The sequence below is a fragment of the Notolepis coatsorum genome (assembly GCF_963971535.1).
Source record: "Notolepis coatsorum genome assembly, chromosome: 15".
Classification (NCBI taxonomy): Eukaryota; Metazoa; Chordata; class Actinopteri; order Aulopiformes; family Paralepididae; genus Notolepis; species Notolepis coatsorum.
Genome location: NC_140179.1, coordinates 53449185 through 53469805, shown reverse-complemented (window position 1 = coordinate 53469805; position 20621 = coordinate 53449185). Strand labels below are relative to the sequence as shown.

At 41.7% G+C, this 20621-nt stretch overlaps 1 protein-coding gene across 1 annotated transcript in view; it reads right to left on the bottom strand.

Moving 5' to 3' along the window:
• Positions 1–884: 884 nt before the first annotated feature.
• LOC311242055 (protein TANC2-like) overlaps positions 885–20621 on the bottom strand; it is a gene marked incomplete at its 3' end in the record, with an annotated part of 454715 nt that continues 434978 nt past the window's right edge. The window contains exons 7-9 of the mRNA XM_084331008.1: positions 5195–5354; positions 1857–2099; positions 885–913 (exon numbers count right to left, since the gene is read on the bottom strand). Of these exons, the coding sequence (XP_084187134.1) occupies positions 885–913; positions 1857–2099; positions 5195–5354 (432 nt within the window). The remainder of the gene's footprint in view (positions 914–1856; positions 2100–5194; positions 5355–20621) is intronic.

Genomic DNA, 20621 nt, shown 5'->3' with positions numbered 1-20621 from the left:
GCGTATCCCTGAACAGGATTTGGGGATCGGACATGCAGAGGAGCGCACTGGTAAATCCACTTCATCCACTGGTTGAGTGCCAAGATGAAGTTCACGGCACTCCAGGGACAGCCAGTTTTTATTCCCACCTTCAGTGTAATCGGCTCTGTGAGCTGCTGCCCACAGATAACTTGGATAAATGAACCTTGGTACACACTGGATACAATATTCACAAAAGGCTGAGGCAGGTGTATTTCCTCTAATGTTTTTAACATCACCTCATGGGAGAGTGTACCAAATGTGTCTCTAAAGTCCAAAAACACTGTGTAGAATTTGGATGATTCATGTTTGAAATCGTCAATTCCGGTTTTTAAGCAAAACACATGTTTGTTCATTCCCTGTCTATTGATATAAGCTTTCTGATGGGGGGAGATAATCCCTGTGTCCACCAGCCAGGGTAAGATGCGGGTGAGTAGGCACTTCATAAAAACTTTATATATAGTGGGCAATAGTGTAATGTCACGCCAAGTGGAAGGATCATCTGGGACATTTTCCTTTTTTGGTATTCTATGGATGAGGGCCCCTTTCCATGAATCAGGCACCTTCTCATTGATCAGGCAGGCATTGAAGATAGACACACACACGCGCGCGCGCACACGCACGCACACACGCACGCACGCACGCACGCACATCTTTTCTAGCATAGCCTAATATCCCGGCAGTGTGGGAGACTGTGTGCTACATAATAGAGACAATCTTTCATAACAACCCTTTGGAACAAAACAATATCTCAATCAGCTACATTAGGACAAATTCTAAGTTATGTAACTTGAACGTTTTTTTTATGCATTTACCACCAGTACTTCTATAGACCAGGAGGTCTATGTGAGACGGAGATATAATGTTTACATATGCATCCACACCAATGAGAGCTCTTGGAACAATACATACACACCAATGAGAGCTCTTGGAACAATACATACACACCAATGAGAGCTCTTGGAACAATACATACACACCAATGAGAGCTCTTGGAACAATACATACACACCAATGAGAGCTCTTGGAACAATACATACACACCAATGAGAGCTCTTGGAACAATACATACACACCAATGAGAGCTCTTGGAACAATACGTACACACCAATGAGAGCTCTTGGAACAATACATCCACACCAATGAGAGCTCTTGGAACAATACATACACACCAATGAGACAGAATGTTTTTCTGTCAGGACCATTTCCAGTTCTTTAGACTGAAAGCTGCACCTGGTAGTTCTGAGAAGAAGAAAGAAACAACCTACTGTACCTAACTACAATAACGAATGCTTGAATATCACTTATAGTCTTGACACAAATTCCCCAAAGATATCACCGTTTGAAACAAACTGAATCAACATTGCTCTTAGAGGATGCTTCTTTGAAACAAAGTGAATCAACATTGCTCTTAGACGACGCTTGTTTGAAACAAGCTGAATCAACATTGCTCTTAGTTAGAGGACACTTCCTTGAAACAAATGGAATCAACGTTGCTCTTAGAGGATGCTTCTTTGAAACAAAGTTAATCAACATTGCTCCTAGAGGACGCTTCTTTGTATGCTAAAGGTGGTGGGAGGGTAGGAGCAGACAAACAGATAATTTCTAGTTTCAGTACTGCAGGTTCTTAGATAATAGACCTCCCTTTCCTGACCTGTCACAGTGAACGCTCACCGCTCACTGTATTACCGGCTGCAGAGCCCCTCCCATATCGGCCCAAATAGTAAAAATGTCATGAAATTAACTGTCTGCAACGCAAGAGTCTGAGTAGGAGACTAAAGGGCAGGAGGAAGGAAGGAAAGGAAGGAAGGAAGGAGGCAAGGAAGGACGGGACTCACCAGCCACAGAGTTGGGGCGGGGCGTGAGGTAGAGGGGGATGGAGTGGGCGGAGTGGCAGGACATGCTCTCCAGGCTCCTCTCTGGGATCTTGTTCAGGCTGTAGGTGGAGGCGGCCATGTTCTCGTCCACTCTGTACAGGAACGAGTCCATGCCTGACTTCTGGGACTGCCACAGCTTCAGGTTCCCCCGGTCACTGTACTTCCCTCCTCGCTCTGCGTTCTCAGAGTAGCTGGTCAGAGTGGCTGCAGTGGTGAGGAGGGAGAGAAAGAGGGTATGAGGTAAGGTATGAAGTAAGGTAAGGTAAGGTAAGGTAAGGTAAGGTATAAGGTATAAGGTAAGGTATATGGTAAGGTGTAAGGTATATGGTAAGGTAAGGTATATAGTATAATATACGGTAAGGTATGGTAAGCTGTAAGGTATATGGTAAGGTAAGGTAAGGTAAGGTAGGGTATAAGGTAAGGTATATGGTATAATATAAGGTAAGCTAAGGTAACTGTTTTAACTGGCACAGAGGACTGCTCTGCTGTGAACTGCTCCAGGGTCAGTTTAACTGTTTTACCTGGCACAGAGGACTGCTCTGCTGTGAACTGCTCCAGGGTGACTTGTTAGCAAGTAACGTTTATAAAAAATAATATATATATATATTATGCAAGTCTCCTCTCTGCAGCCAGACAGCCTCACACACTAACAACACGTGGCTCGCCAGAAGAGTTCTCACTGCAAGCACACAGGGGCTCGCGATGGAGGAGTTCTCAAGGGGATTCAATGTCGACTCCACTGTCCATGGTGCTGAACTGGACGCCTTCTTTAAAGGCAGCCCAAGAGTCCTTCCACGTTTCTCTGATTGGCCGCTACGCCCCACGTGACAACGCCACCACGCGTCTGCCGCGGAGCTGCGCCGCGGCATTATGCAGCCGCAATCCCCCCTCTTTTAACATCGACGGTTAGCTCAACTCGCTCGCCGCCTTGCTGTGGAACCTGCTGTGCTGTGCGTTGGTGACAAGTTCGAATCCCTTCAATTTCCTTTTTTTTTTTTTTTTTACGTGCGATCTTTTGCCGGTTAAGTTTAGGCATTGTTTCGGAGTTGGTTAAGGTTAGGGTTAAGTTTAGGCATTGTTTCGGAGTTGGTTAAGGTTAGGGTTAAGTTTAGGCATTGTTTCAGAGTTGGTTAAGGTTAGGGTTAAGTTTAGGCATTGTTTCGGAGTTGGTTAAGGTTAGGGTTAAGTTTAGGCATTGTTTCAGAGTTGGTTAAGGTTAGAGTTTGTCGCAGAGCATGGCAATAGAATGCAGCCTATTTCCGCACTGCCGCTCTCTCGCGCTGCCGCGGTCACATGGGCGTCGCGGCCAATCAGAGAAACGCGGAAGGACTCTTGGGCTGCCTTTAAAGAAGACGCGAACTGGACAGTGAAGAGCAGTGTTGTAGTCCTCGAGTCCTGGACTGTTTTTCAGGACTCGTGACTGGACTTGGACTTGAGCACTGATGACTCAGACTTGGACTCGAGCATTGACTGCATTCGGACTCGGAAGGTGCAGACGAGGACTCTGACTTGTTAATTGATAAATACAGTTATTTATAAAACATTTAAAAAGTCTAATAGGCCCTAATCATTTGGCATAAGATATTGATGGCTATATTAATACCGTAACATTATACCGTAACATTATTTAATTATGTGCAAGGGCAGACATGCGGATTCTGCCAGACTGCCAGAGTGGAGTGGACTCAACCTTGATGACTTGGACTCAGACTAGGGTAATGGGGACTCGACTGACTCTTCTTTGGTGACTCAGACTTGCACTTGGACTCGAACACTGGGGACTCGACTCAGACTTGAGATTTAGTGACTCGACTACATCACTGGTGGAGAGGCAACTGAACCGAAAAGTTGAATCTCTCTCAAACATTCACTCATACAAAAACAAAGACTGAAATGAATATCTATCGGGGGAACGTTCTTCTTCTGTTTAAATTAGGAAGGTGATGTTGTTGCATGTTGCAGGGCTTTGGTCTGATCTTACTGTTCATCCATATATGGCAGATTTAGATCATATAAAGATCTTCTATGGTTTGTAATACTGTACATCTTTCCATATAAACAATTTGTGATCAATTTGTTTTACTTTTACGTTTTGTTTAGTTTTGAATAAGATTATAAGCACATCTCTGGTACAAGATTTAAAAAGAAAAGTGCTTTTACAATATTGCACTTGATTTGACATATTTGTCGATTAAATCAAATCATCAATTAGTTGATAAAAGTCCTTGGCTATGAGTTGACTACGAATGTCTTTAGTAGAGCACAATATACACTGCTGAGAGAAGAAACGGCAAGAGAAAGTATTTATGTTAATGTCTTTTCCCCTTTTCTTCCTTTTTATATGTACTTTGAATGTGTAACCTCGATGACATTGCAAATGAGGGTAAAACCTCCATGTTCATTTAGATAATAAAGGTTTCAATCAATAAAAAATAAAAGAAAATATAAAGAAAAGATAAAGAAAGAAAATATAAAAAAGGTAAAAAAAAATTAACAAAAGATAAGAAAGAAAAGAAGAGATAAAGAAAAGATAACGAAAAGATAAAGCAAAGATAAAGAAAAGAATAGATAAAGAAAAGACCACAGAACACAGCAGAACACAGCGGAACACAGTGGAACACAAAAAAACACAGCAGAACACAGCGGAACACAGCGGAACACAGCGGAACACAGCGGAACAGCTACAGTATCAGGTAGCAGCCTTGTACCTCAGCTGACACCGAGAGCCAGAGGCTGTGGCTTTTCAACAGCAGAGGAATGTGGATGCTCTGCATTGTTGAACAGGAGCACGGACAGCTACAGTATACAGAACATACATACAGCTACAGTATACAGTACATACCTACAGATACAGTATACAGTACAGTATACAGTACACACCTGCAGATACACTAACATGTGTGTGTACGTGTGTGTGTGTATGTGTGTGTGTTTGTATGTGTGTGCGTGTATGTACGTGTATGTATGTGTGTGTGTGTGTGTAAGTGTATGTATGTGTGTGTGTGTGTATGTGTGTGTATGTAAGTGTGTGTGTGTATTGTGTATGTATGTAAGTGTGTGTATATGTGCGTGTGTATGTGTATGTATGTGTGTGTGTGTGTGTGAGTGTGTGTGTGTATATGTGTGTGTGTGTATATGTGTGTGTGTGTGTATATGTGTGTGTGTGTGTGTGTGTGTGTGTGTGTGAGTGTGTGTGTGTATATGTGTGTGTGTGTGTGTGTATATGTGTGTGTGTGTGTGTGTGTGTATATATGTGTGTGTGTGTGTGTGTGTGTGTGTATATGTGCGTGTCTCCTCACCGATGATGCCGCTGTCCCTGCTCTCCAGGGTGGAGGTGGGGCTGGTGATGGAGGCCTGGCCAGGCATGATGGGGGGCAGCGTGGAGCAGGGGCTGCCTGCGGGGGGGGAGGCGGTGCTGCTAGTCAGGGTGGAACATGGACTGACTCTCTGGTTCTGCCCCTGGAAGAGACACACAGAACACACACCGGGTGGAGCAGAGTTAAAGGGGAATCCTCTACTATGTGGCCAAAGCATCAGCAGTGGAAGGTAGAGCCAGACGTCAAAACAACGCTTATCTCTACCACTCACTCAATTTAGAAGAACGGGTGGGTCATTTAGAGGGCCATTTAGAGTGTCATTAAAGTCTGGGAGTGTTGCATATTTGGATTTATTTTTATTTTGTATCAAATACTTTTATTTCCTTTTTAATTTTATACACAAAACAAGACAAACACAATACAATCATAATAATAATAATAATAAACACGACCTCACACTACCATAATAATAACAACAATAATGACAATAGAAATAACAAAAATAATAATAAATACATATATAAAATTAAACATTATCACAGACACCACAAAAGACATTTATTTCCCCACTCCTTTCTATCCTCCCTACAACCGGCCAGTGGGGGGCATATGCGAGCAACGTTCAAGACAGGGGAGGGGAGAATTGGCACCGCGGGTAATTGGGATGGGAGAAAAATTGAAAAAGGAGAAAAAGTGGATACAATTATATAATTGGTTTAGCCCTGATCCCCACATGTGGTCATGCTACCAAACATTTAGGTTTTTTGGCATTGTTTATTTTGTATGTAGGTACTGGTAAAACCCAGGCACAGAAGACCAACACCTTCTGTTAAATCATAACGTATTATGTGATTGCGTTCGTCACCAACCCCGGAGCGGCTGGATTCGCCTGTTCGAATCCAGCTCACATCTCCGGGGTTGTCACCAGCTTGGCTGGCCGTTCACACTAATACAATTGGCAGTATTAGAGGGTGGGAGAAGCTGGCGGGGTGGGTCCGGGTCGTTGTAAACAGCGACTCCTACAGTTCGGTCGGGGCGCCTGCTAAGCGCGGATAGGATCTAAGTGGGATAGTGTGATCCTTCCACACACTACGCCCTCTCAGTGAGAATCCGCGCCAGGTGAAAAGAAGCGGTTGATTGGCTGGACGTGTGTCGGAGGAAGCACGTGGTAGCCTCCACTCTCCCAGACCGACTGTGGGGGGTAAGTGCGCAGCGACCAGGAAGGGGATTGGGAATTGGCATAACGACTAACATTGGGATGGGAGAAAATCGTAGGAAAAAGTAATAAAAAAAAAATAACGTGTTATGTGTAGGGATGTCCCGATCCGATCACGTGATCGGGATCGGGGGGGCGATCACATGATTTTCAGATCGGGATTGAGAAAAATAAATCGGGAGTAAAAAAAACATTCAACATTATTCAACAAACATGACCATGTTCATGGCTTAAACTCATACTGAGGCCTTAGTTTTGGTTTTAAATTACATATCATCATTTATTTATTGTCGCACAGAGCAGAAGAATTTGACAAAACAAACGCATTTCCTTTGATTTACACCGTCGCACAACAGTGACGTATGCCGAAAATAGCAGACCTACAAGCTCACAACGCGTCGCTCCCGCAACACCGGCAGGCTATGTCCACCTGATGACTCGGAGCAGCTAGACAAAATGTCAGAAGTTTGGAAGCATTTTAAAATTGAAACCGAAGCCAGTCTAATTGCCAGTTGCAATGTTTGCAAGGCGGACGTTCCGCGTGGAGGAAAGAACAGAGCTGCGTTCAACACGACCAATCGAATACGCCACCTGAGAAACAGCCACAAACAACAACATAGGAATGGGGGAGGCGGCTGGTGCTCTGCCAAACAGCTGTATTGATTGCAATGCCTCGCCTGAATGAAGTTAACGTTCCCCTGGATAACGTCAACATTCGCTTTGTGAGGATTATTGTCTGCGTTTCAGACCACAATGGAGCAAATTATTACGTAAGTCGAACACTGTGAATGTATACTAATGTGCAAACAGATTGAAACTTTGAATATTTCTCGTATGAAGCACATTCTCAGGGGCTCAGGGTGAATGTAATATGAGCCACCGCGTTCGAGGGGCTATTGAGGCAACAGAGGGGCTTGTCTCGCTTCGCCAGTTTCTGACAAAAATGCGTCAAATCGGTTACTAATGTGAAAGATGGGATCGGGAAAAGATCGGTATCGGCAGATACTCAAAATCACATGATCGGGAGCAAAAAAATGCGATCGGGACATCCCTACTGTAAATTGTTAACAAATACCCTTTGTCTGTGCTCAAACTTGGTTCCTTGTAGAATCTCTGGCTGCCCAACCAGAACTGGGAGAGGCCAAAGCCTTTTCTGGGGGGGAGATTTGGAAGGAACCAAGTGTGGTAGAGTACAGGGGGGGGGGGTTCATGATAAAAAGGGAATAGACTTTAAAAGTGCCCTAAACACTATTTGGTGTTTGTAATGATATGTCGGTATGGAATAATGTATCCAATGTGTACAGAATTATTTTAATTGAGAAATAATTTCTGTGCTCCTTGATTGATTGCATGTATGTAATTTTGGTTTGTCCCTGTAGGAGGAGCTTCCAGGATAAAATCCTGGGGTAGAAGCTCCTCTGGGAGAGAGAGGTGGAGGAGCAAGAGTGGATGGTGGAAGAGAGCCATAGATCTGCCGAAGCTTCAATGTTGGCTGCTATTTTGTTTAGAGAAGAAGTTCAATCGTTTTGTATTTTTGTTCATATTTTATTATGTTAAATGTGTTTTGCCTGTTTTTTCCACTGGAGAACAACAAGAAGTGAGAAAATAAAAAGCAACCACCGGGTGATGACAAGCTGTCTAAGACTATGTTTTTCCACTGCTTGGCCACATCCTCAGTGTCCTATCAGGGTGAGAGCTTCTCACTCTCTCTCTCATCAGGTAACCAGAAGTAAAAGCTCAGCCCCTCCGCACCATATATTATGTGTAGATTATGTCATGTCAAGACAATTTTATGAATATAGCACATGTATACTATTATGCTATACATTGGCATAATCACATTGACAATGTCTGCAAAAAGTCAATGTGATGCTTGGAATTTTGAGAAAGGTCTGCCCCATGATACATCCCTCTGCCCATCTAACCTTGTATTATAGCTTTTTATTTCCTTACCTTAACTACTGTATAGTCTGGGCTGCAACATATCCATCATATCTTAACAAATTTGTCATAATCCAGAAGAGGTTCCTCAGGATGATTTCCCACTCTACCAGATTGCACCTCTGTTCCGCAAATATTCTCTACTATCAATTGACAAACTTAATACCTTTCAAACATGCTCATTCATATTCAAGTTCATTAACAATAGGCAAGATTTTCCTGATAGCAATAAACTCCACTTACCTTTCTGTCGGACATCTAGCCATCAATTCAACATAAGCTTTAGAGGTCCTAAACTCTGGAACACTCTAAATTCAACATTGAGGTCAACAACCTCCTTATCCATATTCAAAAAACTATTAAAATCTAATTTAATTTCATCATAAATCACCATCACATTAAGTTACTCCTGTGCATCAGTGTTACATCTACTGTTAGTATGACTGCTTGTTTCCTTTTCCTCATTATATACCGTTAATATGTTATTCTCCTCTTATTTGCCTTCTTGTACTAAAAAATTAAAAAAATACAAAAACATTTCTTGTTACTGACTCGTGTCAATCTTCCATGTTTTCACTATAGTGTCTGCCTTATGTCTCTGTTCCTGTTTTGTAGTTTATTTTGTAGACCAGGGGTCAGCAACCTTTTTGACATGGGGTGCCTGTTTGAAATATAGTTGTAACTAGTGTGCCTCAACAATATTCCATGCATCGTAATATTTTTTCTCTCATAATCAGGTCTTTTTAATGATAATTTTTACATTATTACATCATTATTGTTATTGTTATTATTAACAATATTATTATGATGGTTGTATCAACCCTAAATCTGAGTTGGGGGGGGGGGGGGGGGGGAATGCAATGCAGACAAACAGCTGCATACAGTGCGACCATTTCACTCACATTTTCCCATTCATTTTTGGACACATCACACACCATTGGTGTGTGTACTGTACGTGTGCTGTCATAGCTCCACCTACAGGCCTAATGGAGAACACCAGGATGTGAATGGAGGGTGAATGTGAGGTATATCGTGTAAATAAGTTTTGATTGATCGCAAGACTACACTGTAAAAAAAATATATAATAAGTTACCAGAACTTAAAAATATTGAGTTCAGTTACTGTGCATTAAGGTTTTCAGTTTTCAATCCATAATAAGTTAACAGAAAAATAAGTACACAACCACATTATTTCAACCTAATAAAACTATATTTATTGTCATTGTTTTAAGAACACAAGTTGACTTGGTAATACTCACATTTTGAGTAAAAAAATGGCTTTTAACATGTGCAATGTTCAATGAAATAGAAAAATAAATAATACCATTTGTTGATTAATCCCACTGGTCACAATGGTGACTGTAATAATGTTTTTGTTATAAGGCTCTGCAAATGTTACTGAATGATGTAGCAATGTATTTCCAGCTAAATTGAAATAATAAACAAATAAAGGGTCTCAATTAAATATGTGGTAGTAAAAAGAACCTGTGGGAGGATTTCAACAAGATAAATGCGACAACAGTGCAAAATATTTCACTATAATATTTCAAAGCAAAAAAAAAAAAAAAAAAAACAATATATAATTTTCATTTTATTTTATTTTTTTTAATGCTGCCCCCTGTGCCTATGCAAATGCCCCCGCGTGCCTATGCAGGCACGCGTGCTTAGGGTTGCCTACCCCTGTTGTAGACCATGCTACACATGTAATTCGTTCATATTGTTTATGGACAATGAGATGTCACCCGCCACGGTGAAACCCGCCATACGCTGCACATTCAGAAATAGGTCAAAATGGCGATATTGGCAATTTTGAGTGCTTTGAGATGTTATCTATGTCTCCTTATTTGCAAAACGTAATACGACTTGTAAATACGTTAATTCTTGTTAGATTGTCCGACTGTATTATTTTCCTCGCTGTTTGAAAAAACGACAGTTGCGTCTGAGGGAAGTGGCCACTGGCTAAGTACTCTGTCTCGGGTATCAGAGAGGAGAAGCACAGACATGAGAGGATAGGAGACGCACCAAAATCCATTCGAGACAACGGGCCCAGTACTTTGTTGGCGGTGTGAAAATATGCAGAGAAACATTAATATCTTTGAAACTGTTTGTGTTAAATTGTATCTGAATCGGGAGATGATCTTATCTGTAAAACTGCAGGGTTGCCAATCAGATGTGCTGATTTGCAACACTGGCGCGCCTCAGGGAACTGTATTGTCACCTTTTTTGTTCACCCTCTACACCTCAGACTTCTGTTTCAGCTGCAGATACATCACCAACGACAACTATGAGGAATACAGAGCCATGGTGGGGAGCTTCACAGACTGTTCTTCCTGAGAGGGCTCAGGTCCTTCAATGTCTGCAGCAAATTACCAGTCTGTGATTGCTAGTGACCTTTTCTTCGCTGTGGTATGCTGGGGGGGGGCAACACCAATACAGACAAACTAAACAAACAAAAGGTGAAGAAAGCGAGCTCTGTGGTGGGAGCTGACCTGGACAGTCTGGAGGTGGTGGCAGAGGGGAGGACGAGGAGGAAGCTGTACGCTATCCTTGAGAACCCCTGCCACCCACTCCATGGCGAGCTGTCTTCGTCGGGGCAGTCCTTTGTGCCAGTAGCTATCAAGCTCCACAACCAGGCAGGGCCAGGATGGGCAAACTGCCTCGGACTAGAGGATCTGCTATATGGACAATAACAACCTGAAATAGACAAGCAAGACCCCCCCGCATTTCACTGTATACCTGTATGCCGTGACAAATAAAGCTCTTGTATCTTGTATCTTGTAGACTCTTTTTATCTCCTTCACTGCTTTTTTAGCTCTATTTTTTGCTGTATTTATTATGTTTGACTTTAGTTTTTTAACTATACTAATGCTGTTGATGCTGTGATGGACACCTGAATCTCCCTACAGGGATATATAAAGGTTTTCAATTCAATTCAATCCAGATTATGTATAGATTATGTGTAGATTATGTGTAGATTATGTATAGATTGTGTAGATATGTATAGTTTATGTGTAGATATGTATAGATTATGTGTAGATAATATGTATAGATTATGTGTATATTATGTGTAGATATGTATATATTATGTGTAGATAATATGTATAGATTATGTGTAGATTATGTGTAGATATGTATAGATTATGTGTAGATAATATGTATAGATTATGTGTAGATTATGTCTAGATATGTATATAGTATGTGTAGATATGTATAGATTATGTGTATATCATGTGTAGATTATGTAATTATTATGTGTAGCAGGGCTGTACAGTGCGAGATATATATTGCATGTGCTACAGCAACATCGGTCTGTGCGATGAATGGATTTACTTCAGTAGCACCCGTGCGATAGGCATTCGGTTCATATCAATACTCTTATTTTGAAATCCTGTGGCAAGTCTCATCTCCACAGAAGCGCAGCTCCAGCCATAATAACTATGGCTCCGGCAGCTAGCAACGTTCGGTTCATATCGATACTCTTATTTTGAAAATCCCATGGACAGCCGTATCCGCTCGGCTCGCAGCACAGCAGTAGCCTCTGGAACGCGGACATTGCAACATAACAAGGCTAGTGTGCCTATTTTGTGACCCAAAACAAGTCCCTGCTGTTTTATTCCGCAACGGGTCAAATGCATCTAACATGCTTTGCAATCCTCGCCGTTCCTTTATGCCCACGTCGCGTTAAAGCCCGAAATTAACGTTACGTTAGTGTAAGCTAACAAGCTAATCCTGATCAGAGCGATAGACAGAGAGAACAGCAGAGGGGACTGGGGAAGGGCAGGCATTCTCCGTGTGTGTGTGTGTGTGGTGTGTGGTGTGTGTGTGTGTGTGTGCGTGCGCGTTTGGAAAGACCAGATGAAGTATAGTATATTTATAGTAAATGTACTGAGGATGGACAGATAATGTTGATATTTAAACATAAAAAATACAATACATAATAAATGTATTCATGATCATCATGCAACATAAAACAATTGCAGGAACGGTTTGGGAGAGGAAGGGGTTTTAGGTTGCGTGTTGTGAGTTCCAAAAAAATATACTTAAAGTTTAAAGCTCAATATATCAAAACGTGGCACTTTCCTTTAAAAGTCTGGAAGAGGTCAAAAATGTAAATGTCAAATGATATTTCCGTTGCCTTTTTTGAGTTGATCTAAATGTTACTGATTGTGTTAAATGGGCTTATGATATCGTCTCATATCGATTGCAGGCACCTGCATCGTATCGTATCGTGGCAGATATCGGCAAATATCATATCGTATCATGATGAAACTGGTGATTCCCACCCCTAGAGTCCATACATCCAACACCAAATCCCATAATTCCTTACACGTAACGTGTCTGGCTGTGTGACGTCAACTTGTCAGCATGAAAATAACAGCCAAACATGGCACTGCAACTAAATAACACAAATACAATAGGCACATTTGTGACTGTTACAAATATAACACGTTTTATACTTGTGCTACAAGATTTTGGCCTGTGCTACAAAACTATCAACCTCTGTAGCACCAGTGCTATGTGCAAAAAAAGGTTACGTACAGCCCTGTGTGTAGATATGTATACATTATATATAGATTATGTGTAGATATGTAAGAGATATAAGAGGATATGAGAGCTACGACAGAATTTGTTAGGGAAAAAAAACGGAATCAAAACTAAATTGGACTGAATGATAATTTGAGGTCTTTATTTGTTCTTTACAGGGGATCTAAACGGGACAAGGTTCTGGGTCTGTGTCAGGTGTTTGGACTCTGCGTGGGCCTGGGCCGCTACTGACCATCCCACTAAGTACTTGGAGAGTGACTGTTCATCCCACTAAGTACTTGGAGAGTGACTGTTCATCCCACTAAGTACTTGGCGGGTGACTGTTCAAGAGTGACTGTTCATCGTTTGACATTTTGGCTCCATAGTTTCCCATACAAAAATGTGGGCTGTTCGTTTTCCTTCGGTCATGACATGCTTTATCTTGGATGGGGATGTGGTGGGGATTGATATGTGGGGTGTTTGGGGGACTGGCTGTTCCGGGGGGGTTCACATGCTTTCGAGCAACACTGTACGTATTGTACTTATTTTATGCCTATTCTTATGTCTGCACTTTCTACATTGCACTACTTTTATTGTTTTTTTATACCTATTCTTATGTCTGCACTTCATGCATTGCTTTTATTCTGTCAACTGTATGCAAATTGTAAAAAAAAAAAAAAAAAAAAAATCTAACCCTAACTAACCATACTGTCATGCACTTGTCCTAATAAACTAACCTACACTGTAGCACTCAACACTTTGATGAACATTGTTACTCAGCTGATAGAGTTGTGCTCTTCCTGATGGCTTGTCGTACAGAACTTGTAAGTCGCTTTGGATAAAAGCGTCAGCTAAATGACTAAATGTAAATGTAAATGTAAATGATACTTTTTACTAAGGCATTACTTCTTGGGGAAGCTAATGACACGATGACTACCAAGTTTAACAGTGAAACACCGACAGACATTGCACTTAACCTCATAACGGCAGCGTCGCTTCATATCCGAAAGGAATACGAGCACAGAGCCAAAACAACATTTCACTGGCGGAGGTCGCTGGGGACGTCCTGGCGCTCTGTCGTCGGATGGCGGGCTGTGTTGGCGTTGTTATGGCACCCTGCGGTGACCTTTCCCGGTGTCAGCTCAGCTTTAGCAGGAGGACAACCCCCAGGGGACCAGACGCCCTGCCAGGGATAATCTGCTGCTAGACATGAGCACACACACTAACACACACTAACACACTCATACTCTCACACACACACTAACAGGCACACACTCATACACTCACACACACTAACAGGCACACACTCATACTTTCACACACACGCACACACTCATACTTTCACACACACTCATACTCTCACACATACACTAACACAGAGGCACACACTCATACTTTCACACACACGCACACACTCTCTCACACACACACACACACACTCATACTCTCACACACACACACACACACACACACACACTTGTACTCTCACACGCGCACACACTCATAATCTCACTCACACACACACACACTCACTCTCACACACACACTAACACACACACTTGTACTCTCACACACACACGCACACTCTCACACACACTAACACACACACACTCATACTCTCACACACACACTAACACACACACACACACACACTTGTACTCTCACACACGCATACTCTCACACACACTAACACACGCACACTCATACTCTCTCACACACACTAACACACACACACACACACACAAACTGCAGCTGCCACATTCAAACCTCATAAGCTACAATTTTAAAGGATAAAGAGGGTATAATTACATTTATTTCCTGTCGTCAACACGGGCTACGAAAAGACCAAGACCCATAAATGCATTTCTTCTACGACTACGAGTCCGTCCAGCCACAACCAAATGATAGCTCAGATGCAGAAGTCATCCACAGCTCCACTTCTTGTTTTGGTTGGTATAATTCACGGCTGTGACGAACATGAGACGTCGTAATCATTGTACCACTTTGTGAGGTGACAGCGTTCTAAGCTCTTTTGGCGAGTTTTACTTGACTTGAGTTGGACCGTTACCCCGCTGTCTAAGCAGTTTAGCGCTGTGCAGCAGTGTGAACCATGTGTCCCCCGCTCTCATTGGAAAACGACTACATGTGTTTTGAAATGGTCATTTGTAAAATTCACAAAACAAGTTTTTTCTTCATTTCAGTTGTAATGGGTGTAAAATCAGCCGATGAGTGTCTCGTCTACGCCTCATCTTTTAAACGGGGAAACAGATGGTGCCAAAGCTATCTGTTTTGACTTGTTAAAACTGAGATGTGTTGGACATTTTTGGGGGCGGTAAAGACGTCACTCATGCAGTAGGTACGTCTTCCAGGAAGAGAAAACAATGGATTTCCTTTGTACGCAAATAAAATAAATTGGCAAATAGTGATAAATAGATGAGAACTAGAAGCAGACTAAAGCGGTAAAACTGGCATTTCATGGCCTCTTTAAAAACCAATGTACTTTCGAAACCAGCTATCAGTGGTACCTGTTACAGTGGGTGACAATGCTGTCACAAAGAAAGATGAAATTACCTACCTGGAGGTAACTAGAGGCAAATCTTTCCTGTGACAAAATGGCAACCAATGTAATAAAAAAAAAAGTCAACCAATGAACAAGTTTTTGTACAGGATCTCCTCTCTGGTAAATAAGAATACCTTGAAGACTCTAACAGGAGCACTCATTCAAGGTTTCTACGACTATGCTTGCACCTCATGGTACAATAATGTGGAACGCCCTACCCACAGCCGTAAAGGAATGTAAATCAAAGAGCACCTATGGGTGGCTGCAATTAGAAACTGGTAAATGTCAAACCCCCCCCCCCCCCCCCCCACTCCCCCACCCCCTCTAGTACAGTTTTTTCCCCTTCGGATATATATTTTTTGGTGATGTTCTCTCTTTCTTACACGGTACCGTATATTTATTTGTATGTCTTGTATGTCATAAATGTCTTGATGAATTGAAAATGGAGGACCCTTATGTAAACAAGACAAAAGTATTTGCCTTGTCTTCATCCTCTTAGCAGTTGTTTGTATTGAGCTGTACTGTATTGTACCCATTCTGCAATCTGTTAATAAAGTTTTCAATCAATCAATCAAACCTCTGGCTTGGTCAGTCAAGAGAGGCTCAAAATGGCCGACAGTGTCATCTGAATCAAACGTATAAAACAATGATTTTATCCAGATTATTTGATTATTGCCAATTCCACTACATTTATTAATTTGCACCATGAAATCATGTAGATGAAAAATAGTAGGGATGCACCGAAATCCCTAAAAGTAAAGTTGATTGAGCGCTCAAGTAGCACAGTAGCGCTGCGTCGCAACACGGCCGTCCCGGGTTCGACTCCCGGACCCAGCGACCTTTGCCGAATGTCTTCCCCCCGTCTATCTCCCGTTCTTCCTCTCTCTCTCTCTACCGGACTGCCCGGTAGTAAAAAAAACTATTTAAAAAAAATCTACCAAAAACATAAAAAAATAAAAAGTAAAGTTGATTAATTTAGATACTAACTGGTTCCAGTAACTTTATTAATTTTGCTAGGCTACCAGTACTGTAGCTTCCATTCATTTGTGCTACAGTAAGCTAGGCTAGCTTGCAGCTGGATAGCTTTCTACTGAATGCACAGAGAGGAACCTGGGCCCTCATTTATCAACAATGCATAGAAAGTGTTCTATTTTCTCTCCTATGTACGGAATTTAGAATGTCTCTACGCACAGAAAAAGCTGGATTTATCAAACGTGTGTACACAGGTCGTACGCACACATGCTATTACTCTGTGTTGATAAATACCAATTGTTCTTACCGTCTATGCTCGTGCACGATTCTAAGTATTTGCATACAGAACCGCCCCTAATTAACCATATATGGTACACCCCCATGGGAACATGCTTGTTTGTGGAATGTGGAATAATGGCTAAGCAAACTAAAATGAGAAACTTCACTGAGAGCGAGATTGATCACAGAGGTCATCTAACCAACAAATTTAAGGTAGAAAGCATTTTGTTGTGAACAATCCTATTTGGAAACATGACACACAAAATAATAGTATTTAGCTTTTTATTTTACAATATTACAAACAATATTAAATTTTTTATTTTAAATATTTTTTAAGAATAAATAAATCCAATGAAGTAGTCAATTTCACAGACAATTCTGCTGAGTTGCCCATTCCCGTGGACACCCAGGAGGAGGGAGCGTCCAGACTATCTCCGGTGTGCCGGGAGCCAAGCGTGTTGACTGACGCAGTCCTACAGAACCAGCACATTGACAGAAATAAATGACAAGCTGACTCGACATTTGCACTGTGGGTGTTCTGCGTCTGGCCCGTGCCAAACAAGCAGGCCAACTGTGCGCTCTACAATGGCTCTTGTGAGCGCTTGAGCCCGGTTATAATTGCGCTCCTGTTGGGTCGTTGGTCAGAGTCATTAGCCATGGCTTCAGTGGATAACCCCGATCACGTGCATTTAAGTGATATTATAATTACAGATACCCCAGATAACCAATATAGAATTCCATTTTATACGACTGTGTGAACGCCCGATATTGACAAGAAAACAAATATCCCTTATGTACCGAAATCTAAGGCTAGACATGTCTGATGACACTCTACATATTAAAGAAAAATGGGAACTAGAGATGAATACAATAGTGGAGGATGAGGATTGGGAGGCCATGTGTTCTAACTGTCACAGGGGGATTGGAAGCCAGTTATGGAAAGAATTTGATTGGAAGGTCAAAATGAGATTCTTCAGAACTCCATTGACAGCATGTGTCTTCAAAAAGGACTCTACCAACAAATGCTGGAGGGAATGTGGTATGGATGGTGATCATATGCACATATTCTGGGACTGCCCAAAAATACAGACGTTTTGGAAGGATATAAAAGAAGAAATAGAAAAAACAGACATCCCCATGGACCCAATGTTGTTTCTGTTAGAAATACAGATTAAACGAGTGTTGGACACGGATCAGTACTATATACTACACATCTTATTGATGATTGCAAAAAAAAGGATTACTATTAACTGGATGAAACCTGAGCCCCCTACGACTGCTCAATGGAAATACAGAAAGTTAAACATGTACATACGATGGGACACATGACAGCCCAGCTACAGCTGAAGATGCCTCTCTTTGAGAGGAGATGGAGGTCAATTACTAGCTATCTTGGGTAGGCTTGGGACACACTGTTTTGTGACAGGATGGAGGGAAATGTACATGTGTGTATTATGGGTATGTATATATAGAGAGGGAAATGTGTAGGTATATTTGTGTAGGTGGGAATGTTTTGAAGGAGGGACCCAATCTCAAGGTTAGTTATTTGTAAATGTTTACTTTATTTTATTTTGTCCGTACTGTCATTTGTACTGTACTGTACTGTTATTGTATTGCTGTTGGCAATAAAGTAAAAAAAATAAAAAGATTACAGATACCCCAGTAATAACTAATTTAATTAAATAAAATTAGGCCTGAATGGGTAACGCAACACCAATAAGCTATCCGTCTTCAACAGCGTCTCCATGGAGACGAAGGGCCACAGAACTGTTCTGCACAATGAACGAGTTGTGCGTTCCTCCCGGCCACCGGCAACAAAACGTATCAGTCAAATGCGCATTGCAGATTATCTGTACATTGACCGACTAGAATCCCTTTCTATTCACATAACTGAATTATTTGATTGATGGAGCTTTGACAGCTACATGGGTACAAATTGCTCCGATGATGTTGGGAAACGCGGTGATGGTGTGAAATTCTCTATTGACCCCGGCCTGCAGTTATTATTCATATGATTATTGTATGTAGTTGGGGTTGGGGAAATTATGACACCCAACACTGCGGGCATAATCCTGCTCATGGAGGGTTGGGAAATGCCAGAGCAATCTCCAATCTCACACTGAGAAGAATCCCAGGGTGGAGAGGACTTGAATGTGCACAGGGATTTTGTGCGCATTGTTTCATGCTCCAATTTGGGTCCCAAATTGCGGTACAAATCAAGAAGAATGTGTCTCGGGTAGCGGAATGAGCCACTCCATGCTCTCGGCAAATACTGTATATCTGCCCTATCTCTGAAAACACGTTCCCCGCGGAGTGCACCGTGTGACAACTCTTCTGATAATGCAAGATAAGCCATGCTGCATTAATTCGGAAAGACTTATTCCAAATGCTATTTATAGAGTTTGACAACAATTAAACTCATGTCTCTATTTTACTGTCATGGGGCTATCCCATGCCCTATAAGTAGGGATGCACATTGGCCATACACACACCACTCTTCTATGTATAACATCTTGCTGGCAACTCAGGTTCTCTGAGTTGGAATGGCCTTAATTGGTTTGGCCTGTTCCCCACATGTGGTCATGCTGACAAACATTTAGTTTAGGCCTTTGGCATAGTTTATTTTGTAATGTAGGTACTGGGAAAACCCAGGCACAGAAGACAAACACCTTCTGTTAAATCACAACATGTTATGTGGATTTAAAATAAATACATTTGTTTGTAAATACCGTTTGTCTGTGCTCCCACTTGGTTCCTTGTAGGATCTCTGGCTGCCCAACCAGAACTGGGAAAGGCCAAAGCCTTTTCTGGAGGGGAGATTTGGAAGGAACCAAGTGGGGTAGAGTACAGGGGGGGTTTCATGATGAGAAGGGAATAGACTTCTACCTCTGCCTAGAACCAATGCTCTAAAGAAAACTGCAATGTAGAGCCATAACATATTGGAATAGGATCCCATTACATATCATACGGACGGAAAACAAGGACAGTTTAAAAAATAAACTTAAAGGAGCCATAATCCGGAAGGAAATCAATATATGTCATGCATGAATGTAGCTGCAGCCATGTTATCCAAACTTCTTGTGTTTACTTTGTGTTTTTTTAAAGGTATGGTGAAATAGATTCACCTATGACCTTTTGTTTTATTTTCTATTGATTATGTACAGTATGTGATATATGACTGATTTACACTGAATGTTTCATATTTGTATGTGTATATCTGTGAGGACCCCAGGAAGAATAGTCAACACGTTGATGATGACTAATGGGGATCCTAATAAATATAAACATAAAGTGCCCTAAACACGGTTTACTGTTTTGTGATGATAGCTCGGTATGGAATGATGTATCGCTTGATGGCCAATCACGTATACGTGTTTAACTCGTTATTTCTTTTATTTGCTATTGCCATTCATAATTCATCGAGGCACCTTGTGCATACTGTTCTGAGTGTGTCTGCGATTGCAGACGGTCAATACCGCCCCCTAACGCATTGTGGCAGCAACTGCACTACATTAGAAACGTTGTGGTTTGTTATCTGGGCCGAGCTGAGCCGTGCGGGCGGGGTTTAAATACTCCGTCGAGGTAACCTGTTACAACGATACATCTGCAAGGCTGACCCCCCCCCGTCCATATGCAGTGCTGGAGAACGTGGCACGGACCCATTTCATTCTTGCATGAGGAAGGATAATAACGATACTCTAGCGTTGATTTCAGGATGATTAGATAATCAGGCGAAAAATGACAACGTGTTTAGTGGATTCCACTAAAACGCTATTATTGCGTCTTTTCCTGGGATTACTAAGAATCACCAAAACTATACTCATATTCAAAACGGTATAAAACGGAAATGTACGGATGAAAAAACAATCTGTTTTGTGCATGTTGACTGGAAGCAACTCACTGACAATCGACGGTGTT